General features: G+C 38.3%; 1 protein-coding gene across 2 annotated transcripts in view; it reads left to right on the top strand.

Annotated features, from left to right (window-relative positions):
• Nucleotides 1–20,008, top strand: part of CLSTN2 (calsyntenin 2) — a gene marked incomplete at both ends in the record, with an annotated part of 315,955 nt that overhangs the window by 288,538 nt on the left and 7,409 nt on the right. For both annotated transcript variants that reach the window (XM_080622918.1, XM_080622917.1), the window contains 4 exons: nt 2,684–2,846; nt 13,369–13,535; nt 17,200–17,348; nt 18,715–18,936. In XM_080622918.1, coding sequence (XP_080479044.1) covers nt 2,684–2,846; nt 13,369–13,535; nt 17,200–17,348; nt 18,715–18,936 — 701 coding nt within the window. The remainder of the gene's footprint in view (nt 1–2,683; nt 2,847–13,368; nt 13,536–17,199; nt 17,349–18,714; nt 18,937–20,008) is intronic.

The raw sequence follows: 20,008 nt of genomic DNA, 5'->3' as shown, positions 1-20,008 counted from the left end.
GATTTGATTAATACACTTTAGAGGCAATCTGACACGATAGAGTGATTAGACCAACCTAGCCATGCAGCAGTCTTTGAAAGTCAAGCTTACTCAGCTGTAATTTTATCTCATTAAGATAGCTCTATAAATTAGATTTTAAGAAATGAAGTCCTTACTTGAGATTATTAAATGTATTTGTTTGCCAAACTAGTATATTTTATAATGTTATTTTCATGGCTTCATGGCAATCATGTTATATTCCATTGCCACTGTGGAGCACATGCAGGGAAAAAACTGGCTCCCTGTGTTAACAAGTTGAAGAAGGTGTCTGAAATGACAGCATAACGAATTACCCTCCACATTTATTTATTTCATTATTTTGTTGCCTGTGAAATGGCCAGGCATGAAATACTGCCTGCTGCTGAATGACTGGGGTGTATTCCAGGTTTGTAAATAATTGTATTGCTTCCTTGTGGAGTGTTTGTTTTTACACTGGGACCCAGTACAGATACTTAAAGTTCTTTTGGTGGCATACACACGTGTCTGTTGTACCTAAGCTGGATTGAAATTATATGACAATGAAGTGCCTGACCAACTTGGGTGCTTTTGAAACCTCAGGAAGCACAGTCTCATGAATTGTGCCAGAATTCCCTTTAAAATAAAACTTGGTGTTTGTGTGTTGAAATCTAAGGAAAAGCCCATAAGCAACGGTGTGGGGACTTTCCCAAGCTGCCTACACTTGCACTGTGTTATATTCCAGGATGCATCAGAAAAAATAAAGGTTACTAAGTACTTTGCCTAGTGTGGACACGTGCAGTTGGGCATCTGCATTTTTCTTGGAGGCACTGGAGCCCCACTGCTTGAGTCGTGTATCGTGGAATTTAATTTTGTGTTTTCAGGAAACATTTTCTTTGAAAAATATAACTGCCCTATTGGTTAGCCAATGGAGTAATCAGACCAGCTACACATTATCAAGTGCTTTGTGTGTATTATGTTCCAAACTGTTTGGGTTTGCTGGATTAAAGTGTTCCTCAATAGCACTTTGGGCATCCCAGGTGATGCACTTGAGGTTTGCAACAGAGAAATACTCTGGAAGGGTTCTCTGAAAGGTGTCAAGTGGTAACACCTGAAGTTTTTGTAATGCAAGGTCTCTCCAACTCAGGCACATCATTCATTTTGTTTAGTGTATTTAATGTCTGATGCATACGGCTGTGATGCATCACATTCTAATGATCAGTCAGAAATCCTGGCACACGGTTTTTTCTTGAAAGGGAGGACTGCATAATGCTATTTGTGATTGCTGTTTGTTCAAGAAAGTTTTCAGTCTTTCAATTTATTTACTTTCAGTTTTGGTTTCAGTTCATTTAACCTTCAGAAAACATTTGCGCTGTCTACTGTTTACAAAAGGAAGGTTCTAGCAGCCTCTTGCTGCATTTATCTCTTGCTATGGAGCTATGATGTCTGCAGTAATAAATGCATCTGTTGAAATAGAAGTGATTAAGTGCCTGTTGAAGTGTCTTTTGGAACAAAACGTTAGCTTTTGCTTTCAAGGGGCAGATATTGCAGTAGATAGCACTTAACCCAGCCAAGGACAAAGTGTTATGTTTAAACATCGCTCTTCTGCTTGCCTCTATGAAACAGCAAGGATATCTGCATGCAAGCACTTCCATTTCTTAATACATCAAAACAAGTAGCTCTGCAGATCTGAAAGGGGCATGATTGTAACTATTGCTTTACTTTTAAAAACAGCCCATCCTACCAATTTGCCATGGTTTATTTCTTAGGACTTTTAAATCTGAAAGATACAACTAAGGAAGAAAGGATTGGGCAAGCTTTGATATTTACACAGTGGACGGACATCTGGCTGTACGTTTTTGAACTAAAACCTAATCTGACCATCTTGCAATGATCCACCTGGTTGCCCAGCTCAGAAATTGGTCTGAGATTTGATATTAATATTGCAATTTTGAAATTATGTTGTAACTGTTGCTGTTGGTTTTCAAAGCTGATGTATGTCATTGAAACCACATAGATGCTTACTTTGCTAGCTATCTGGGAAAAAGCTTAAGGCCAGAAGATGAAGGATGGAGAAGATCTGCGTTTCCTGCACAAATCAGGTGGACACATACACTACTTGTCCATCCGTGTGTATACAGAGCACAACAGAGGTCCTTCTAGTACTTTGGAAGTCCTGATGTATTGCATAGGATTTCCAAGTACTAATGCAATAAGTTAATACCAAAAATTGAATCAAATCTTTGACAATTAACACATCAATCTAGTGACTAAGTGCTGTCTATTATCTTCTGAAGCTAACAGTAATTATGCTGATACATCCTAAGTACGCATTTCTTATATAGTTTTATATTTTAAAATTGGATAGACATTAAGAAACTAATATTGTGTATTAACAAATGTGAAAATGCAGAGCAAATACCAAATGGCCTGATTTTTCTGTTTGTTATCCATTTTCAAATAGTGTGTTTTAAGATGCCTCTATTTATCAGCTGTATTCTGCAAGTATGCCAAGAGTATTTATCGACATTGTTTTAACTTCCATTGATTTTAGTGATGTATAAATCACAATAACGTCATTGTCTTCTCTGAGTGAAATTTGGAAACCAGAGAATTTAAAAAACATATGGGATATAAAAATTAGTCACCTGGCAGTAATTAATATTTTTTCTTGCGTTTTGTCTTTCAGATTTGTGATAAAGAATGGCATTACTATGTTGTCAATGTTGAATTTCCCGTTGTTACATTATACATGGATGGAACAACGTATGAACCTTACCTTGTGACCAATGACTGGCCTATCCACCCTTCCCACATAGCCATGCAGCTCACAGTTGGTGCTTGTTGGCAAGGTAATATGACAGTAAAAAAATAGACAGTACAATTATGAATGCAGACCAAAAAGAATCTTATTTGTCTCGTTGATTGCATAGAAAATAAATGACTGGAAGGTTGATGGTATAAAATCTGAAGTAAATCCAGAGTTAATAATGAGGCCAAGGATAAAATGAATGGGACATTAACAGACTTGAATTCCCATCATCTAAAGAAGTGTTTAATACAATTTGTGTATTCAGTGTGAAACATTATCTTTTGTCTTCACTTAATGATTTGCCTTCTTACCCAGTTTGAAGCTGGCTATCTAAATAGTACTCCAAAGAACTCCAGCTATCTCCTTTTAGTCTCTGCCTCAAATTTCATTCCCAACTCATGGCCTGATCCTGTGTTCTTGACATTGGATGTATGTCACCAGTAATTCTACTAATTTAATCAATTCACCCTGTTACAGACCAGAAGTGAAGGTGAGAGTAAAATAAAACTGGAAGTCCCAATCCCAGTGCCATACTTGTATGAACCTTTGCTCAAATACTAGTTTTTCTGGTTTTCTCCCTTTTATAATCCTGTTCTTTTTTTCTGGTCCTTGTGCCATTATCTCTTTTCTGTTCTCTGCCTTACATCTTAAGCTCATCCACTCTTGTAAAGTTGATTCCATGTTAATTTTCTGTTTAGGCACTGTGTCTTGTTTTTCCCTAAGACAAAGTATGAAGTGAAGCAAACTGTATGATTAGGAAAAAATGCTTTAACACAGCTCATGTTTCTTCCCCACTCTTTAATGTTGGCTCTCTCCGTTATTACCTTGTTTGCCAGTTTGAGCTCTGCTCATTTACAATGTTATCTATCTGCAAAATTTGGACATCTTATGCATGGCAGAGCTGTTCCGTGTAAATAGTATTAGAGGCAAATCCAGCTGTTAGATTATGAACACCTTGGGGTAAAGATCCAATCTTTACTTTGATGACAACATGCAGAGTAAAGCCATGCTAATCCTAAAAACAAGATTTGATAAGTTGTGAATCTTGATCACCAAGACAGGTATTATGATAGCGAGCTAATCGGCATGATGCTGATCCCATATATTTGTGAAAGTATAGGCGGGTTTGCTTCCATCTCTTTAGGGTGATCTTTAGGCGTACTGGAATTTTTCACTGATGTTAAATATGTGACAGAATACATTTAATTATACTCTGAGGTGTTAATATTCTAAGGGAATGTTACTCCTTTTTTAGGTAAAAAATACGTAGTGAAATACCTGTAAGATTCTTCAGAAACCAGAACTTTGGTTTAGCCAGTAGTTTGCTGGGATGAATAGTTGACAGGTACCAATCTGATTTAGACAAATTTTCTCTTAGTTTGATCTGTGGAGGTTTTGTTTTTTACTTTTTTCTTGTGTAGTTTTGGTGCAGTACTTTTAAAGCAAAGTTCCAGACTTAACAAGTACAGATGTAATTAGACTATGGAGTAAATTTAGTTCTTTCCAGATGTAGGATCTAGTTGCAGATGTCCCTGCTTATCACTGGGCTGTTGGACTAGATGAGCATTGAAGGTCCCTTCCAACCCAAACTATTCTGTGATTCTAGGAGAAAATGCCATAGAGACTGTGAATAATCAATGTGTATTGCCCTCTGAAACATCATCATTTCTCAGGAGCTGTGCTAAAGAAATTTTATTTGAATCCCTTCATGTTTATTTCTTGGTTCTTCTGCATAGGTCTACATATTTTTGTGCATTATTGGTGTAATTTCTGCCCCTTAACATCTTTCATTCATGCATTTTGTTTTTATTATTCTCTAATAGCAATCTTTAGGTGTTGAAGGCAGTTTAGTTTTTTAGTGTTTTAGGTTTAGTTTAGTGTTTTAGGTTCCCCCTAAAAGTCTCCGTATGGGTGGGAATCTTGTTTCCTTTGCATCTTTGTCTCTTTATATCAAAGAAAAAGAATTAAGGTAAAACCCCTCATATCAGCTCACAATAAATGTAGACCACAGACTATATTTAGTATTTAAGTAGTTAAACAAATAGAAAGGTACAATTGTTTTCAGACGATTTTAGCATTGCCTTGAATAATTTGACAACTTATTGAATAACCATTCAGGATAAGATTCTTCTACCTTTTTGGTGAAAAGCCTGGTTTAAACTACTGAAATTTTACCTATTCCTGCTTTTAGAATTTATTGCAAGATTATATTAATGCTGTTTTAATAGTATGAGAATTGGAGCCCCTCCAAAGTAGAAATAAATTTTCCATCTCATGAAAATGTCAGGATTTAGCTAAGGCAGTGTGAACAAAAAGGTGAACTTTTAATGCATACATGAAACAAGATTTCACTATATTGCTTTTAGCGACGCGTATCTTTCGTGAGTTTGGATCAGCTCAAACTCTTTTCAACGAATGGTATGAAAAGTCACTTTGTTAGTAAGATTCAGCAGTCTATTTTAGTCAGTTGAACTGTAATTATTCAATGTATAAAACCAAACTATTTCTTTCAAAATGCTAATTTTCAAAATCCATATATTTCAAGAAAAAGTGGATCTATTGAATAATTTGACTATAAATAGATTCATTGATACTGTTACCTGGGTGTGCTTAGGATAATACATTTACGCCAGTCAGAACAGTCTAAACTTTCACATTTTCAAAACTGCTTTAGAAACATCTATGATTAACTTTAGTAGAAATATGCAGTGATTTTGGTGTCATAAGCCACGTGGGGGAATCTTTGTTAAGAGGATATGGGAGTTTCCAGCTCTGGTTTGCTCATACTGTTTCTTTCCCTTTTCATTGAAGCACTGGGCAGAATAGGAACACAAGCTCCAACCTCTTTCTTCAGAAAGGACAAGCCTTTTCAGTCTTTACTAAACCATTTTGTAGTTCTGGGTCCACAGTATCCATTTATCAAAGTCAAATTATGTGAAAAACAGTCTCAACTCAGACAACTAAATTAACCAGTAGAAATAACTTTCCTTTTTCTTACCACAACAATTTTCATTTACAGCAAAAAAATAAGTCATTATTTACCCTTTACTATATGACAATTTTCAGTACTGGTCTGGAAACTATACTGCTGTTTTTCTAGGAATTTTGAGAATCCTTCAGGTTAAGAGACAGGTGACTCATGCAGCCCTGCCTGGTCAGTTCATCACTTACACTGGTGTACTCATGCTGAGGTTATGTAGAAGTATTATGCTTGCATCTCCTTATTGTCTTTCTCAGAGTTATGTCATGTAGGAGTCTCAGACACAGAAGGAGAATTCTTTTCTTTGAGATTAGTATTTCCTATTACTAGTATTTTAATTCCAGAGCAACTCCCTTCTGACTTCTATACCCTTGTTCATAGTATCCATTATGAAGAGTTAGGTTAGGTTTTATTTCTGCCTTCAGCTGGTCAAGTGAAATTTAAGAGAGTTCAAGCTCGAATCCAACATCAGAACAAACCAAAAATGCACTCTCCTAGGCTTACATGATAAACTTTAGCCTATGAAGTCCCATTTCCATCAAACCATTCGCCTTTTTGTTTGTTTGTTTTTTGGTTGGCTGGGTTTGGTTTTTCTGACATTAGCATTCCAGTTTTAATGGGCAAGTCTCTCCTACATCTTTACCCTTGCCTTGGCAGTGTAAAGGGCACGCCTGATTTGATTGCTCCTGATGTTACGCAATACTTCTTTAAATTACACGAGTTGAGTGCTAGGACTCAAAAGGAGGAAGAATTAGCCTTTTCCTGAAGGGCAGAGTTTTGTCTAGGGGCAAGAGGGTACTGGAGGCAGAAGTTTGGGTCCCAGTGTATGGATGGCAGCCTGGAGACAAGCAGAGAGTGAAGATGGTTGTAAATGCAGACGGCCAGGCTTCAAAGGTGATAGAAGAGTCTGTCAGACACTGGGTAAAGTTTACTGCAACCCAGGAAGTCACTCAGTTACCTAAAACCAAGACTGGGAGTTAGTTTCCAGCTTTAATAACACATTGGAAATGAGGAAAGTTGTACAGTTCTGTGTTGTTGGGGTTTTTTTTAATGTTTTGTTCTGGCATAATCAGTAGACATTTTCTCTACTTAAAATCAGGTGTGTTACTCTAGTATAATCTCTTTTAATCTAAAAAACTTGGTTCCTTCTTCTAGGAACTCATTAAAGGGATGATCTAGGCAGAGCTACCTCTTTGATTTAGGGTTCTATCACAATGTTTAGCATAGAGTTCATTGTTTATTTATTTTGTGTAGTTCACAAAACTACTATACTTTTAACACGGCTCTACTTTTGGGTAGTTTATTTGAGGGTGGGACTTCATGCCTTAAGCTAAACTGGTTTTTTTGATTCAGTTACATGCAACCCAAGAGCAGTGGCAGCTGGAGACATTCTGTCTCCAACAGAGAGCCAGTCCTCCTGCATGGCAAATCCTAAATTTTAGCTGTATTTCAGTGATTCTAGGCCTAGAAAAAGGTAATACTGACTACAGTGCAAGGCTAACTGGACTCTTGGTGAATGAACCGAGGGCAGAAATTAAGTTTGGAATGCTGGTAAAGCTGTTGCTGAAATCAGGGCTTTGAGTACCCTGGTAAAGTTTGGCAGCTTTCTCTGCAAACATTTAGGGTTAAGGATATAACTTAATTTTAACTTCATTAAGAGGCCCTTTTTATTCACATCAGTGGTCTCACAGGTGATGTCAAGGGTGTGATTTTGTTGTAGGTGGGGTTATTTAGGACCAAAGTGCTGTTCTATCTCTAATGGTGAAAGAAAATTTGAGGCAGAATTACCCTTTCTCAGGGCTATCTAAAAGACAAAATTGACTTTCTTGTGTGATTCCCAGAATAAAAGAGACACCAAAGAGAACATGTGGGAAGCATGACCCTGGCACTGTCTCTGAACTCTTACATCCCTGAATGGATGGTAGGAGCAGACCGGGTCCATCAGGATAGGAGAGAGGTCCTCAAGGCTCAACTTTGGCTTTCACATCTACTCTTTTCTTCTCTAGCCATAGAAATATTCTAGCTTTATCCTTCCAGCTCAAGATTCTCGAGAGCTTTCCAAACAATAGAGAGGTAACAGAGTTCCACAGCAAGGAAGAAGAATTATCCCTATTTGGTGAAGATAAAGTGCAGTATCGAGAGAAGACTTTTCCTCAGGTCACTTAAAAAAAAAAAATCTGCATTACAGCCAGAATAGAGTCAGACTTCATGATCAACCACAAAATTGTTCTTATTCTCCCTTTTAGCTTTTGCAGACTTGTTTTATTCTCCTAAGTAATACAAATGAATTAAGGTTAGCTCATCCTGGAGGTGCACTTTCCAAGAGCTTACCTTAGTAAGTTCTCTGAGTTCATTATTCTTGATTCAGTTTATCTGAGGACATAGCAAATGGACCTTTTTACAGAGTGTGAAATTTCTTCCATTAAACCAACGTTTATAGGTTCCCCCTCTAATCCCGTTATGGCTAAATATATTCTGTGGTGAAGGCAGCCAGAAGAAGGGAGCAAGTTGTATGATTTGGTAGCCTAATGATCTTTTGTACCACAAACAGACTTCCTCCAGGCTTCTCTGAAAAGATAAGGTCTTGAGTTCATACTCTATACTTCCCAAAATGGCTTGTTTCTTTATGTATCATTCCCAAAGTCCTGTCTGGAAAGCAGTGACACAAGTTAATGACTTGTCATAAGGTTTTATTGTAGCTTACCATGACTCTAAGGCATTCCTTGTCATAATGCCACCCACTCTAGAGTGTTGGAGCTTCACAGTGTAATTATGCTGACCACGTTGCACAAGAGAAGGTCTTCAGAAGAAGCCTGTCAACAAACTTTGTTATCATGAATACAGCAGAAAGCTATTGTAGTTCCTGTTTTCTAAGTAATTTCTGGTTTCTGTTCTGTTTTTCTTTCGTATTCTGCTGTCATTTTCCTCTTTCTTTAACCTTGGTTGGAGATCAATTTTTTTATAGCGTCCTTCTTGTAGAATGCCCTTGTTAACCTCGTGTGTCAACACCCTGCTAATATACCAATCACAAAGTTGCAGTCAGAGAACTGACTTTCTCTTCAAGGCAAGGAGAATGGTTAAGAGTCGGAGAGGAACCACATCTCTAAGGGGCAAATACACTCTGGGTAGTGTAGCAAAAACAGCAGTCTGTATCACTCAATGTTGGATTTCATCCAGAAATTAAGATACCCATCAGATAAAAATTACCCTCTACTGTGCATTCTAACATCAGTGGGTCATGCCTTGGGCACTGACATAACTTGCACCAACATGAGGCCTCAGTAGATGAAAGCAAATTAATGCAAGACCACCTAGGTAGATTTCAACATAATGTGACTATCTGTATACTGATGCTTCTGTTAGTACAGCAGTGTTTTCTCTCTATTGCCCTCCTCATTAAATACAAGATGTGGATTTCAATGTGCTAATTGGTACTACTCCTGAAATGTGTTAGCCTGTTTAACAGCCAGTCTACTTGTCAGGGAATTAAACCCAGATCCCTAAGCTGCCATAGTAAAAAGTAGATAAATTTTGGGGGTTTGGACCTGAGGACTTAAAAGCTAGAGAATGTCTTGCAGCTGCTTCCAGATTCACTTTGATTTTTATGCTGGGACCCTGAATATATGGGATCATTCCTTAATTATCTGGCTCAGTATAATCAGAGTCTATCATGTCTTAAAAGGATCACATATCAGTTGGAAATCTTCTTGACTCATCATTTCCTGTGAAAACCTCCTTTTGCTCAGACTGCGCTGATAATTACTTGTTCATTATTAGGGTAGAGCAAAAGGCAAAAAAAGATCTGTGAGCTCAGTGAAGTCAGTTGGTTTGACAAAAAGGCATGACTGTTCTTTGGAGATGGGTAAGTGAATGCAAACAGCATTGGGTGTCTCTGAAGTCAAAACAATGCAACTGTAAAATTCAGTGGTAATCAAATCAAAGATCAGACTTAAGAAGAATTTGGATAATACTCTATGAAAACATTACTATCAGCATTAGCTACAATTCTGCGCTGTGCTTTAATGTGCTACAGAACTACCGTATTCATGCTGGATTAAACTTATTTATACTCATCTAATCTTGGGAGCGAAGAATTTTAGAGTGACTAGGATTTGGAGATCGGCCATCCTGGTCAAAATTTGCACTCACTGAGAAGCTGAGGTCAAATACTTGAAGAATATTAGATTGCAGAAGCAGAAGGAAAAAGAGCATTCAAACATACTAATACGCTAGAATCAAACATCAATAAAATACTGCTACAGAGAGGAGTAAAACAGACAATTCCTGAGGATTTTCAATTTATTCTGACAGTTTTTAATTCTTATATTTTTTGAGATTGAAAAACTATTCCCAGTACTCCCTTTGATCAATCCTTGAACACAAGGTTGTAGCAGAATGGCCTTAAATTCTAGTGAGACTCTAGTGAGTTTCCCAATTTTATTGCACTGGAGGTTGTCCATCTGCAATCTAATAATTACTGGCAGTTCAGCACTTCAGCAAGGTAACATACCCCACTGAGCTGAGAAGATTCTGAAATGCTGACGTAGAAGACTATCAAAATGTCAACATGCTGTAGTTAAAAGCAGCTGTGATAAGAGTCAGATATAATGACTTCTGTTCACCTTCAAGAATAAAATTGGCAGGTATATAATTTTGTCTTTAATTCTGGTAAAAGGTGCTTATAGAAAGCTTATTTAGCAGTCTTTTTTATAATAAAGTGTGAGATAGTATTCCCTTTTTAAGTGCTCACGTTTTTTCGTATGGAAAAAGCTAGTATTCACACTGGATTAACAGGCATATCCATATAAACTCGTATCATGTTGAGAAGAACTCTAGGTTATGGTTAGTACTTCAGATATTAGCAGGAGTTCCAAGAAAAGCAAGAGGGATGATCATAGTCTGTAGTGCTAGGTAGAAGATGTAAAGATTAAAAGAAAAGGCCTTGTTTAGCTTGGCAAAGGGAAAGGGGATACATAGCCACATTTTAATAGGTCATGTTCCCTAATAGGAATAAACTTATAACTTTAAGGATCAGCGGTCATTGGAGTGGATTACTTGGGCAGCCTATCTCCAGAGACAATTGCTCAGGCAGTTCTCAAGAATTACTTAAGTAAAGCTCTTGTTGTCTTAGGCTGGGGGACAGACTGTGTCATCCCCCAGTGTCCCTTCAGGCTAAGCTATTGTTGTTGTAGTGCAGTTGTCCCAGCCTGAATCACCCTGTTGTAACTGTAGGCATAGTACTACAGATTTCTCTGCTGGCACAGAATGAGACCAGCTAGTCCCAGCTATTTGTCACTCACGTTTTCTTGAAATACTTGCTGTTTTCACACAGCCGTTGATAGCCTCTCCAGAGCATAGATTACATCACCTCCTTCATAGTCCATTTAAACAAGAACTACACAACTCCAATGTGGTTAACGCCTCCTTGTACACCAGCTTTTCTTTAAAGTGGTGCTTGGGCACAGTGAAAACTCTGTATATTTAATATGAGTTACGGGCAGTTGTATCATCGTAAATGACCTAGCAATGTAATTGAAGGAACAAAGAGAAAAAAACCCAAACAAAATCCAAACCCAAAGTTCCTGTTCATGGAGGTAAGCACCAGTCATGTTGCTCTATAGCTTTACTTCAACTACTTTATCTTGCTTGTTTCTGTGAGGCATATTGAATTCTTTGTTCTAGCTTCTTGCCTAGTCCTTTATGCATTTTAGTGAGCTAGTTTTAGGTTTAAATACATTAGCTTATCTGAGACTGCTTATTTTATATCAGAAATATTAAGATCTACAGGCAGGCTTAATGTTGGTTTCTGAATTTGAAAGCTCCATGATTAGTGTTAGTGGTTTAGCCTTGGAACTTGCTGTCTTCAGAATTCTGTTAGCGATACGAGATTCTGAAGCTTCAAAGAACAATGTGATGCCCTTCTTCTTCTGTAAGCTCTTACCTGCTTTTCTTCCCTTTTTAGGGAGAGGTTTGCTCCTTTTTTTTTCTTTCCTTAATTTGGCTTACTTTCTTCTGTGCAGATACATTGCTTCTGGTGTAGTGGCAACACGTACTTTGAAATGCCAGGTAAACAGATTAACGTCCCATCCCTGCCAGTGTTCAAGGCTGAGTTGGACGGGGCTTGGAACAACCTGGTCTAGTGGAAGGTGTCCCTGCTCGTGGCAGGGGGTTGGAACTAGACGAGCTTTAAGGTCTTTTCCAACCCAAACTATTCCATGAATTTATGATTCTATGAAATATAACAACATTTATGCTAAAAAGTCAATGTCCCTGTTATGCACTATTTGCCAAATGATTGTCTTGGTAAGTATCATAGAGGCCAAATTTACAGTACAAACTAATCCTGCACTTTAGCTGTTGCATACATGAAAGTTTATATGAAACCTCAAAAAAAAATTCTACCCAGAGGAAGTTTTCTGTAGAATGGACAGATGAATGAGAGAGTGGAGAAGAATAATTCTCCCTGAGGATCTTCCTTTGGGGTAAGCAGAAAGGCAGTTTCTGCTGCAAGGTTAACAAAAAAGAACAAAGCCTGTCTACTTCTATGAAGAAATAGCATGCTTAGACACATTCTTTTCTCTCACTACACCACTGTGCATTTTCTTCACTATGTAAAATAACTTGAGTTTTCTTAACACTGCTCATGCTGCTGGAAGTGATGTTTTTCAGGCTGTAAGGTAGCAACATCAGCCTCAAGAAAACTTGTCACTTCATCCCTATCCTAACCCCAGTCCACATACAAATCTTAAGTTAAAGTTCAAGTTCGAGCTAGCTCGCCTGGCAGAAATAGGTTGTTTGACACTAAGTCTACAGACGCTATAGAGGTGAGTTATCTATGAATTACAACAGTTTATCAACAGCTTATCAACTGCTAATCCAATTACTCTGCCTGGCTTCACTCTTGCGTGGCTCTGAGTCCTCTCAGGCTCAAGGTGGTCAGTAATTCACATGCACTGCTATAGCTAACACTTGGAGGAAAGACAAGCTCTAAAATTTCTAGAGGAGGATGAGTAAATCACTTAATATCCCACGAGTAATTGAGATGCTGTGATCACTGGTGCAGGCAGGATATAATCACATTTTATCGACAACTTCTAAAGATCACTCTTCCTTTGAAGCTGCCTAGAATGAAACTGAATAGAGTGTAGCTAGAGATCTAACGCAACATACAGTGAGGAGACCTGATCTGGCACCAAATTAGCTGCTTTGGGGTAAGGGAAGTGTTACAAGGCATTTAGCATAGTGCTGTGCATTGGCCTGCATTCACTGCTGTGAATTTACACAATATCCTTACAGAACCATTTGTAGAGAGTGTGTTTCATCTCAGAGTATGTTATCATAGAATTATATATGCCTGAATGCAATACTGGAAAAACAGTGACACAGATCTTAAGGACAGGCTGCTACTAGGTACCACCTAAGAACCCCGAAAGCAATTCCACTTATCACAATAAATGGGATCTCAAATATACTTGGCTAAAATGAATATAAATTCTTTAGATGTGTTGAAACATAAAGTGAGTTTTTAGATGGTGGTTTGTGTACTGGTATCACTAAACATTTTTTATTCTCTTTCTTGCAGGAGGTGAAGTCACCAAGCCAAGATTTGCTCAGTATTTCCATGGCAGCCTTGCCAGTCTCACTATCCGGCCAGGAAAAATTGAGAGTCAGAAAGTGATTTCCTGTTTGCAGGCCTGCAAGGAAGGTCTGGATATTAACTCTCTTGAGAGTCTTGGACAAGGAATAAAGGTGAGTGATGAACTGACATCATCTTAGATAAAAATTTATGTCTTGATTCATGAAGTGGAGAGCCCAAGGTAGAGTATACACAGTACAAATGTGTTCTCAGAAGCAATATAATTTCCCATAAAGTCATGCAAAGAAAAAGCGTAACTGTAGAAGAGCTGTGACACAGCAAAGAAAAATGTTTCCATTATTGCAAAGCTAGATGTTTAGAAAGTAAGGCACTGCTGATATTTCAGAGTTTGCAAGAATTGCCAGGTTGTGTTCTCGTGCTTATTTTGGTAGTTATTCAGAAATAGACATGATTCCAAAGAATTACTGAATTTTTATCTTAATTAGCTTTAAAGCAATGGAAAACATAAGTGGAACATCCTTCATCGAGGGGCAACTCTGAAAGAAGTCCCAGTGCAATAGTATTGAGAAACACAAAGTGTGTTCCAAGAATTCTATCTTCATTATGCATATAACTATTGATATTGTAGCACTTTTTCTAAGATTGGAGAACAACAGGCAGAGGGAAATCCTCTCTCAGTTGTCATAGTGGCCAGATTGCATTGCATTCATTAAGACAAATTTGGTTCTTTTGGATACACATGTAGGATCTTGACTATAACTTCTGCAGTGCTTATCTGAGATGTACTGGCGATTCCCCTTTACTGATAACCATTATTAGATGACAGGCGTCCTGCTGCCTGATGCGTTAAGCTCTTTCCAAGCACACAAATGGTAATACCACCTTCCAAAGGAGCTGAGCTTCAAATTCAGACGGGGAAGATGCTCTGGCTGCGGACTTTGCATCCCATGAAATGGATGGTGGAAAGGGAGGTGGTTGATCTACAGCATGCAGTGCAAGTGCCAGGTTACTATATTTTATTAGCTAAACCTTTCAGTTGCACAAGACAGGGGTCTGACCTGAAATAAACTCCAGTGTCTGTCTAGATGATAAGTTGCAATGGTGTACTATAACCAATATGTTTTCTGAAAACAAGGGTAAAAATGAAAACTGAAAGTGCAAAGGTAAGGAGGAGCAAAACACCACAAAGAATTTTTCTTTTACTTCGTCCTACCAAGGACATAATTACAAATTTCACACGGTTGCCTCCCCCAGCAAAATGGCGCATTTACTTATGAGTGAAAGCTCTTTATATGCCAATGAATACAAAGAGCAGGTAGACTTTTCTGGAATGCAAGTGTATATGCCCACCAGTAAGTTTGGTGTGATTTTACATGCACCCACAGCTCCAGCATGGCTGATTGGCTTCCTTCCTGCACTAGTGGAGCAATGGGGAAAATGAAGGTGACGGATTGGTTTCTGCCTTTCACCTAACTTCAAATGATTCTCATTTTCCGAATTACAGATGAGGCATAGTGGGGTGTTTTTGATGTTACTGTTTTCATTTTTACTTCCTTAGCAAGCTCTACAGTCAGTGCAACAGCAGGAAGCAGAAATGAAATGAGCAGCCAGAGACAGATTGTGTGGGTTTCTTACTGGGGCTAACTGGCTTAGATGAAAGCAGAACTGTTGGCACCTGACCTTGAACAGAGGATTAATAGAGAAGGGGTTTCTGGTGTCAAAAATAACCATACCTGATCTCAGACAAGCACATGTGACAGTTGCGCAGGTGATGGTCTGCATGGCTATGTACATGTATACTTTGCAGATTCAGTGTTGGCAAACCGATGTTGGAAGGTGTTTCTGCTGGACATTTTGGACACATGAAGCTTCACCCTCGAGCACCTAAGAAAGAGCAATGCAGCTGTAATACAGTTTCTGGCACAGTAGTGTTGAAATTTTTTTTGTTTGTAACCTGATTTTCAGATATCTGTAACAGCTCTCAGAAACACAGTCTGAACTGTTGCTATTTTTAGCCTTTTTTAATGAGAAAGACAAAACCAGCTCAGACTGGGGCTTTCTCCGGTCTCTTTGGCAGCATCCCAGCTGTTGTGGCAGCTGAGCTATTAAGTTAACTAGCTAGCTAGAGTCTTTCACTGATTTTATTCTCCGCTACTTCTAGCTTACAGGAAGGCAAGCGTATGCAGACCACGACTCATGTTAGTCCTCCTTTTTGTTAAAAAATATCCTTCTGTGTGTTATGACCTTCCTGCACAAGCTTTAAATCTAGCCCTATGTGTTATGTTTGACAGAGACCCCTCTGCTTCATTCTGTTCTTCACAGTCCTTTTGCTTTTTTCGCTTTTTAATCTTTCTCATTGTAAGAAGTGCAGACAGTCATTGCCTGTATGTAACAGAACATGTTCAGCCAATCAGTATCCAGCTTTAGAAAGGGACTGTATATGAGAGAAAGGTGCATTTCTTTTTGTTCTGTGGTGATGAAAGTGGGGTACAAAATCAAGGGGTTAATGTGGTTTTCTCTGCAATGCAGATGGTTTCCTGAACCAATTAACAGACCAAAACTGGAATCAGGATTATCATAGAATCATAGAATGGTTAGGGTTGGAAAGGACCTTAAGATCATCTAGTTCCAACCCCCCTGCCATGGGCAGGGACACCCCACACTAAACCATGTCACCCAAGGCCTCATCCAACCTGGCCTTGAACACTGCCAAGGATGGAGCACTCACAACCTCCCTGGGCAACCCATTCCAGTGCCTCACCACCCTCACAGTAAAGAATTTCTTCCTTATATCCAATCTAAACTTCCCCTCTTTCAGTTTGAACCCGTTACCCCTTGTCCTGTCACTACAGTCCCTGATGAATAGTCCATCCCCAGCATCCTTGTAGGCCCCCTTCAGATACTGGGAGGCTGCTAGGAGGTCTCCACGCAGCCTTCTCTTCTCCAGGCTGAACAGCCCCAACTTTCTCAGCCTGTCTTCATAGGGGAGGTGCTCCAGTCCCCTGATCATCCTCGTGGCCCTCCTCTGGACTTGTTCCAACAGTTCCATGTCCTTTTTATGTTGAGGACACCAGGATTAATTATGATGAAGATAAAATCAATCCTTTGCTCTGTTAATATAGCAAAGGATCTTGGTCAGCAAAACTGTTTCATGCTCAATGCAACAGACTAGGGAAGGATCGGGAACTACAAGAATAACCACTGACTTTGCAGTTGGCTCAAATGAGCAGGTAGCTTTGTGCAAGTAGCACCTGCATTTTAAATGATGACACCCTTCTTGATCATGAGACAGAGAAAGGAGAATCCCCTTTATTTTGTCTTGACTAATGAAAATGTAGGAGGCAAATATTATTGTTTTGTTAGTTCATGATGAAATATATCTCTAAACGATAGCCCAGGGTAAAAACCACACAGAAAGCAGGAAGAATATCCTTATGCATCCTACTCTGGTTTAAGCCAATATTTTTATATGCGAGATATGTTTAATCTAAAAAAATTAACATAGTAATAATAATAATTACAGTTAAGATTTCAAGCTCCACATCTGCAGAAATAGTATCTTGGATAAGGCTGGGCAAAGCACAGCAAACTGGGATTAGTTTACTAAAAAATCAATTATAACAGTAGTTATTCAGATATGAAATAGATGACTGATATGAGTGCATGTTTTAGGGAACAACATGTGGATTCAGCCAACAAAAGCTACTAATAATTTTTTTATCTTAAATCATTAGATTTCATGTGCATCATTCCTTAAAAATATTTTTTTATCCTATGTATGTGGTTCCTCATACTAATTATGTACATTTCCCCTAGTATCACTTCAACCCTTCCCAGTCAGTCCTTGTCGTGGAAGGAGATGACATTGAGAATATAAATCAAGCTCTCCGAAAGGTCTCATACATCAACTCTAGACAGTTTCCTACTGCAGGTGTACGACGTCTCAAAGTCTCATCCAAAGTCCAGTAAGTTATCTTCATCTGAACTGATAAGATTGGGAATATTTTTTATGAATTACTTTTTGGAGGGAAGACGTGAAAAGAAGAATTATTGCTAATTTACATGGCTGAATCATACTTCTGCATTATTGGGCATAAATGATTAATCTGATTTTCTTTCATGCTAATTTACATTGTGGTTTTCTTTTTATGTTGTCCTTTTAAGACTCTTTTCTGTGTCATATTCTTGCATTCTATTTACAGTTTGGAGCATGCAGTCTGGACTGAACAGTGCTTGCATTTATCGCATTCTTATTTTGCAGTTCATTTTTAAAAGTTACAGTTTCTTCTGAGAGTTAAAGCTTTGACCTTTTAAAGCAGGTCTGTTATATGTAACAGATGACATATCTACAAGAACAGTATTTGTAGCTATGCTTGAAATAGATTTTATCTGTGTTCTTATATGGCTGTAGTCACTGAAGTACTGGGTGTTAAATCTGTGTCCTTTCATTTTCATGCAAAGAGTAGTGGTAGAACCTGCACAATAGTATCTACTCTTCTACATAATCAGAGCCATCTGTCACTCCTGAGCTCCCCTGGGTACATCCCTTACAGCAAGTTGCACAGTGCAATGAAAGCAGATCTTTAGAGTGAAAATAAACATCAGTTCTACAAGCCCTTATCTAATGCACGTACAGTTCTTACAAATACAAGGTTTGGTCTAGCTCTGTAGGCTGACCATGCTGTTTGGAGACCATCTTCTGATGCAGTTTCATTGGAAGCAGTCCTGTTTCCAAGGCTGGCCCAAGCCTTGTGCCAAGATCAAAGGTAGAATTTGTCAGCAGATTCAATTCCAAAGCACAGTGCTGATTCAGATTAAAATGCTAATATAGGCCCCTTTTGTCCCCAGTAAATACCAGGGAGGGGGGAGTGCCAGAATGAGTTCATGATGAGACCATTTTAAATGGATAATTAAGCCCTTTTATTCACACATGACAAGATAACATAAGATACCTCTTGGAGAATTTGATGTTAGGTTTACTGAAATTAGTTGTTAGCATCTGATTTATCTTTCAAGCATCCACTACTTTGTTAAATATCAGTTAAACATCAAAATATTATTCTCAGTGAGCTTGTCATGAATCTGTTACTGTCCTTATGTCATTTCAGTAATTGTGAATGTGGGAGGGGATGAGAGGAAAAGAGCTGTTAACTGTCACTGCTGGCCCATGTACGTGGTGGTTCAGATGCATGTGTCAAAGTATGGGCTAGGCTAATCTGAGTCACTACAAAATGAAGAGAGCCATCAGGTGGGTTTTGGGCTATGCAAAGTGCCACACACCTCTGATGTGCCGTGTATTACATGCAGTTAACAAATAACATATTCTTTCAGATGTTTTGGTGAAGATGTCTGCATTAGTATCCCAGATATAGATGCCTATGTAATGGTGTTTCAGGCCAATGAGCCCAAGATTACAATAAGTGGGACGGACCACTTTGCTAGACCAGCTGCACAATTTGAAAGTGAAAGAGGTGTTACTTTGTTACCTGACATCAGAATTGTCAGCACAGTCACTAAAATGGAGCATCCAGTGGATGAACATGACAGAGGTTTGTAGATTTCTTTTAAATATTTATTTGCTTGTTGTTAGGTTTGGAAAGGAAAGATCATCTAGTTCCAAACTATTATTACATACTCTGTTTTTTAAAGGATAGCGCAGACAAGCACCATGAAGTCATTTCACCCAGACTGATTGAGGCAGCGATAGGCTACAATAATGCTGGACTGAAGACATTCAATTAAACACATTTGTTAAATAGTGTAAATTTAACAGAGTATTAAATAGGGATGGATCAGTATGTGCTTCCAGAAACCCCGCTCTTCCATTTAGTGTCTTGCCTACTTCCAAATAATTCCTTTACACTCTTCTTCACATGTTCCTTTGAATAACTTCTTTTAATTAGAATTCATTTGTTACAGAATTTTGTTAACTGTACTGATAAAGTGGAAAGCAGTAATTGACAAATAGTTGTAACTTTAGTCTGTTCTTGTGTTCCCAGCTCTATTATTGACTAGGTGGGTGATAATTGAGAAATCCTGTGCCTCAGTTTCTCACATGTAATGCAGTAATAATAATCTGCAAAGAATTTTTCCAGTGATGACAGTTTATTCTAATGCTGAGAACTGTGGATGTTATTGTTCAACACTAGGTAAATGTTCAAAAGTAAGCTATAAAATCATAGATCACAGAACAGTCTATAATTGTAAAGGAATCTTCCTTTTGGATGTTTGTGCGCAAAGTAAATTAAAAGCTTAGTAATCTGAGGAATCATCCTAAACCGTATTTCTTGGACTAGAATAAGCAGCAACTAGGTGTATATATTTTGAAAAGATAAATCCCTTAATGATATGCAAGTGTAGGGGCATGTAACGTGTAGTAACGCTGCACATCACTTCCCTGAAACTGCATCTGTCCTCTGAAGGCTAAAAGTGTATTATATCCTAATACCAACTGCGTACAATTGCAGTATATAAAGAAAAATGAATTCTTGCCTAGAAAAGAGTGATCGTTACCAATCGCTTAAGACACAAGGGATCTGTGATGCTCTGTGTCCCTAAATGTTATGACATCTTCAGAACTGTTCAGTGAATTAGGAACCTTAGCCCTCCAGTTCAGTTCATAAAT

Source organism: Psittacula echo (assembly GCF_963264785.1).
Source record: "Psittacula echo genome assembly, chromosome: 7".
Taxonomy (NCBI): domain Eukaryota; kingdom Metazoa; phylum Chordata; class Aves; order Psittaciformes; family Psittacidae; genus Psittacula; species Psittacula echo.
The sequence above is the reverse complement of the archived record's forward strand: the minus strand, read 5'-3'. Positions and strand labels throughout refer to the sequence as shown.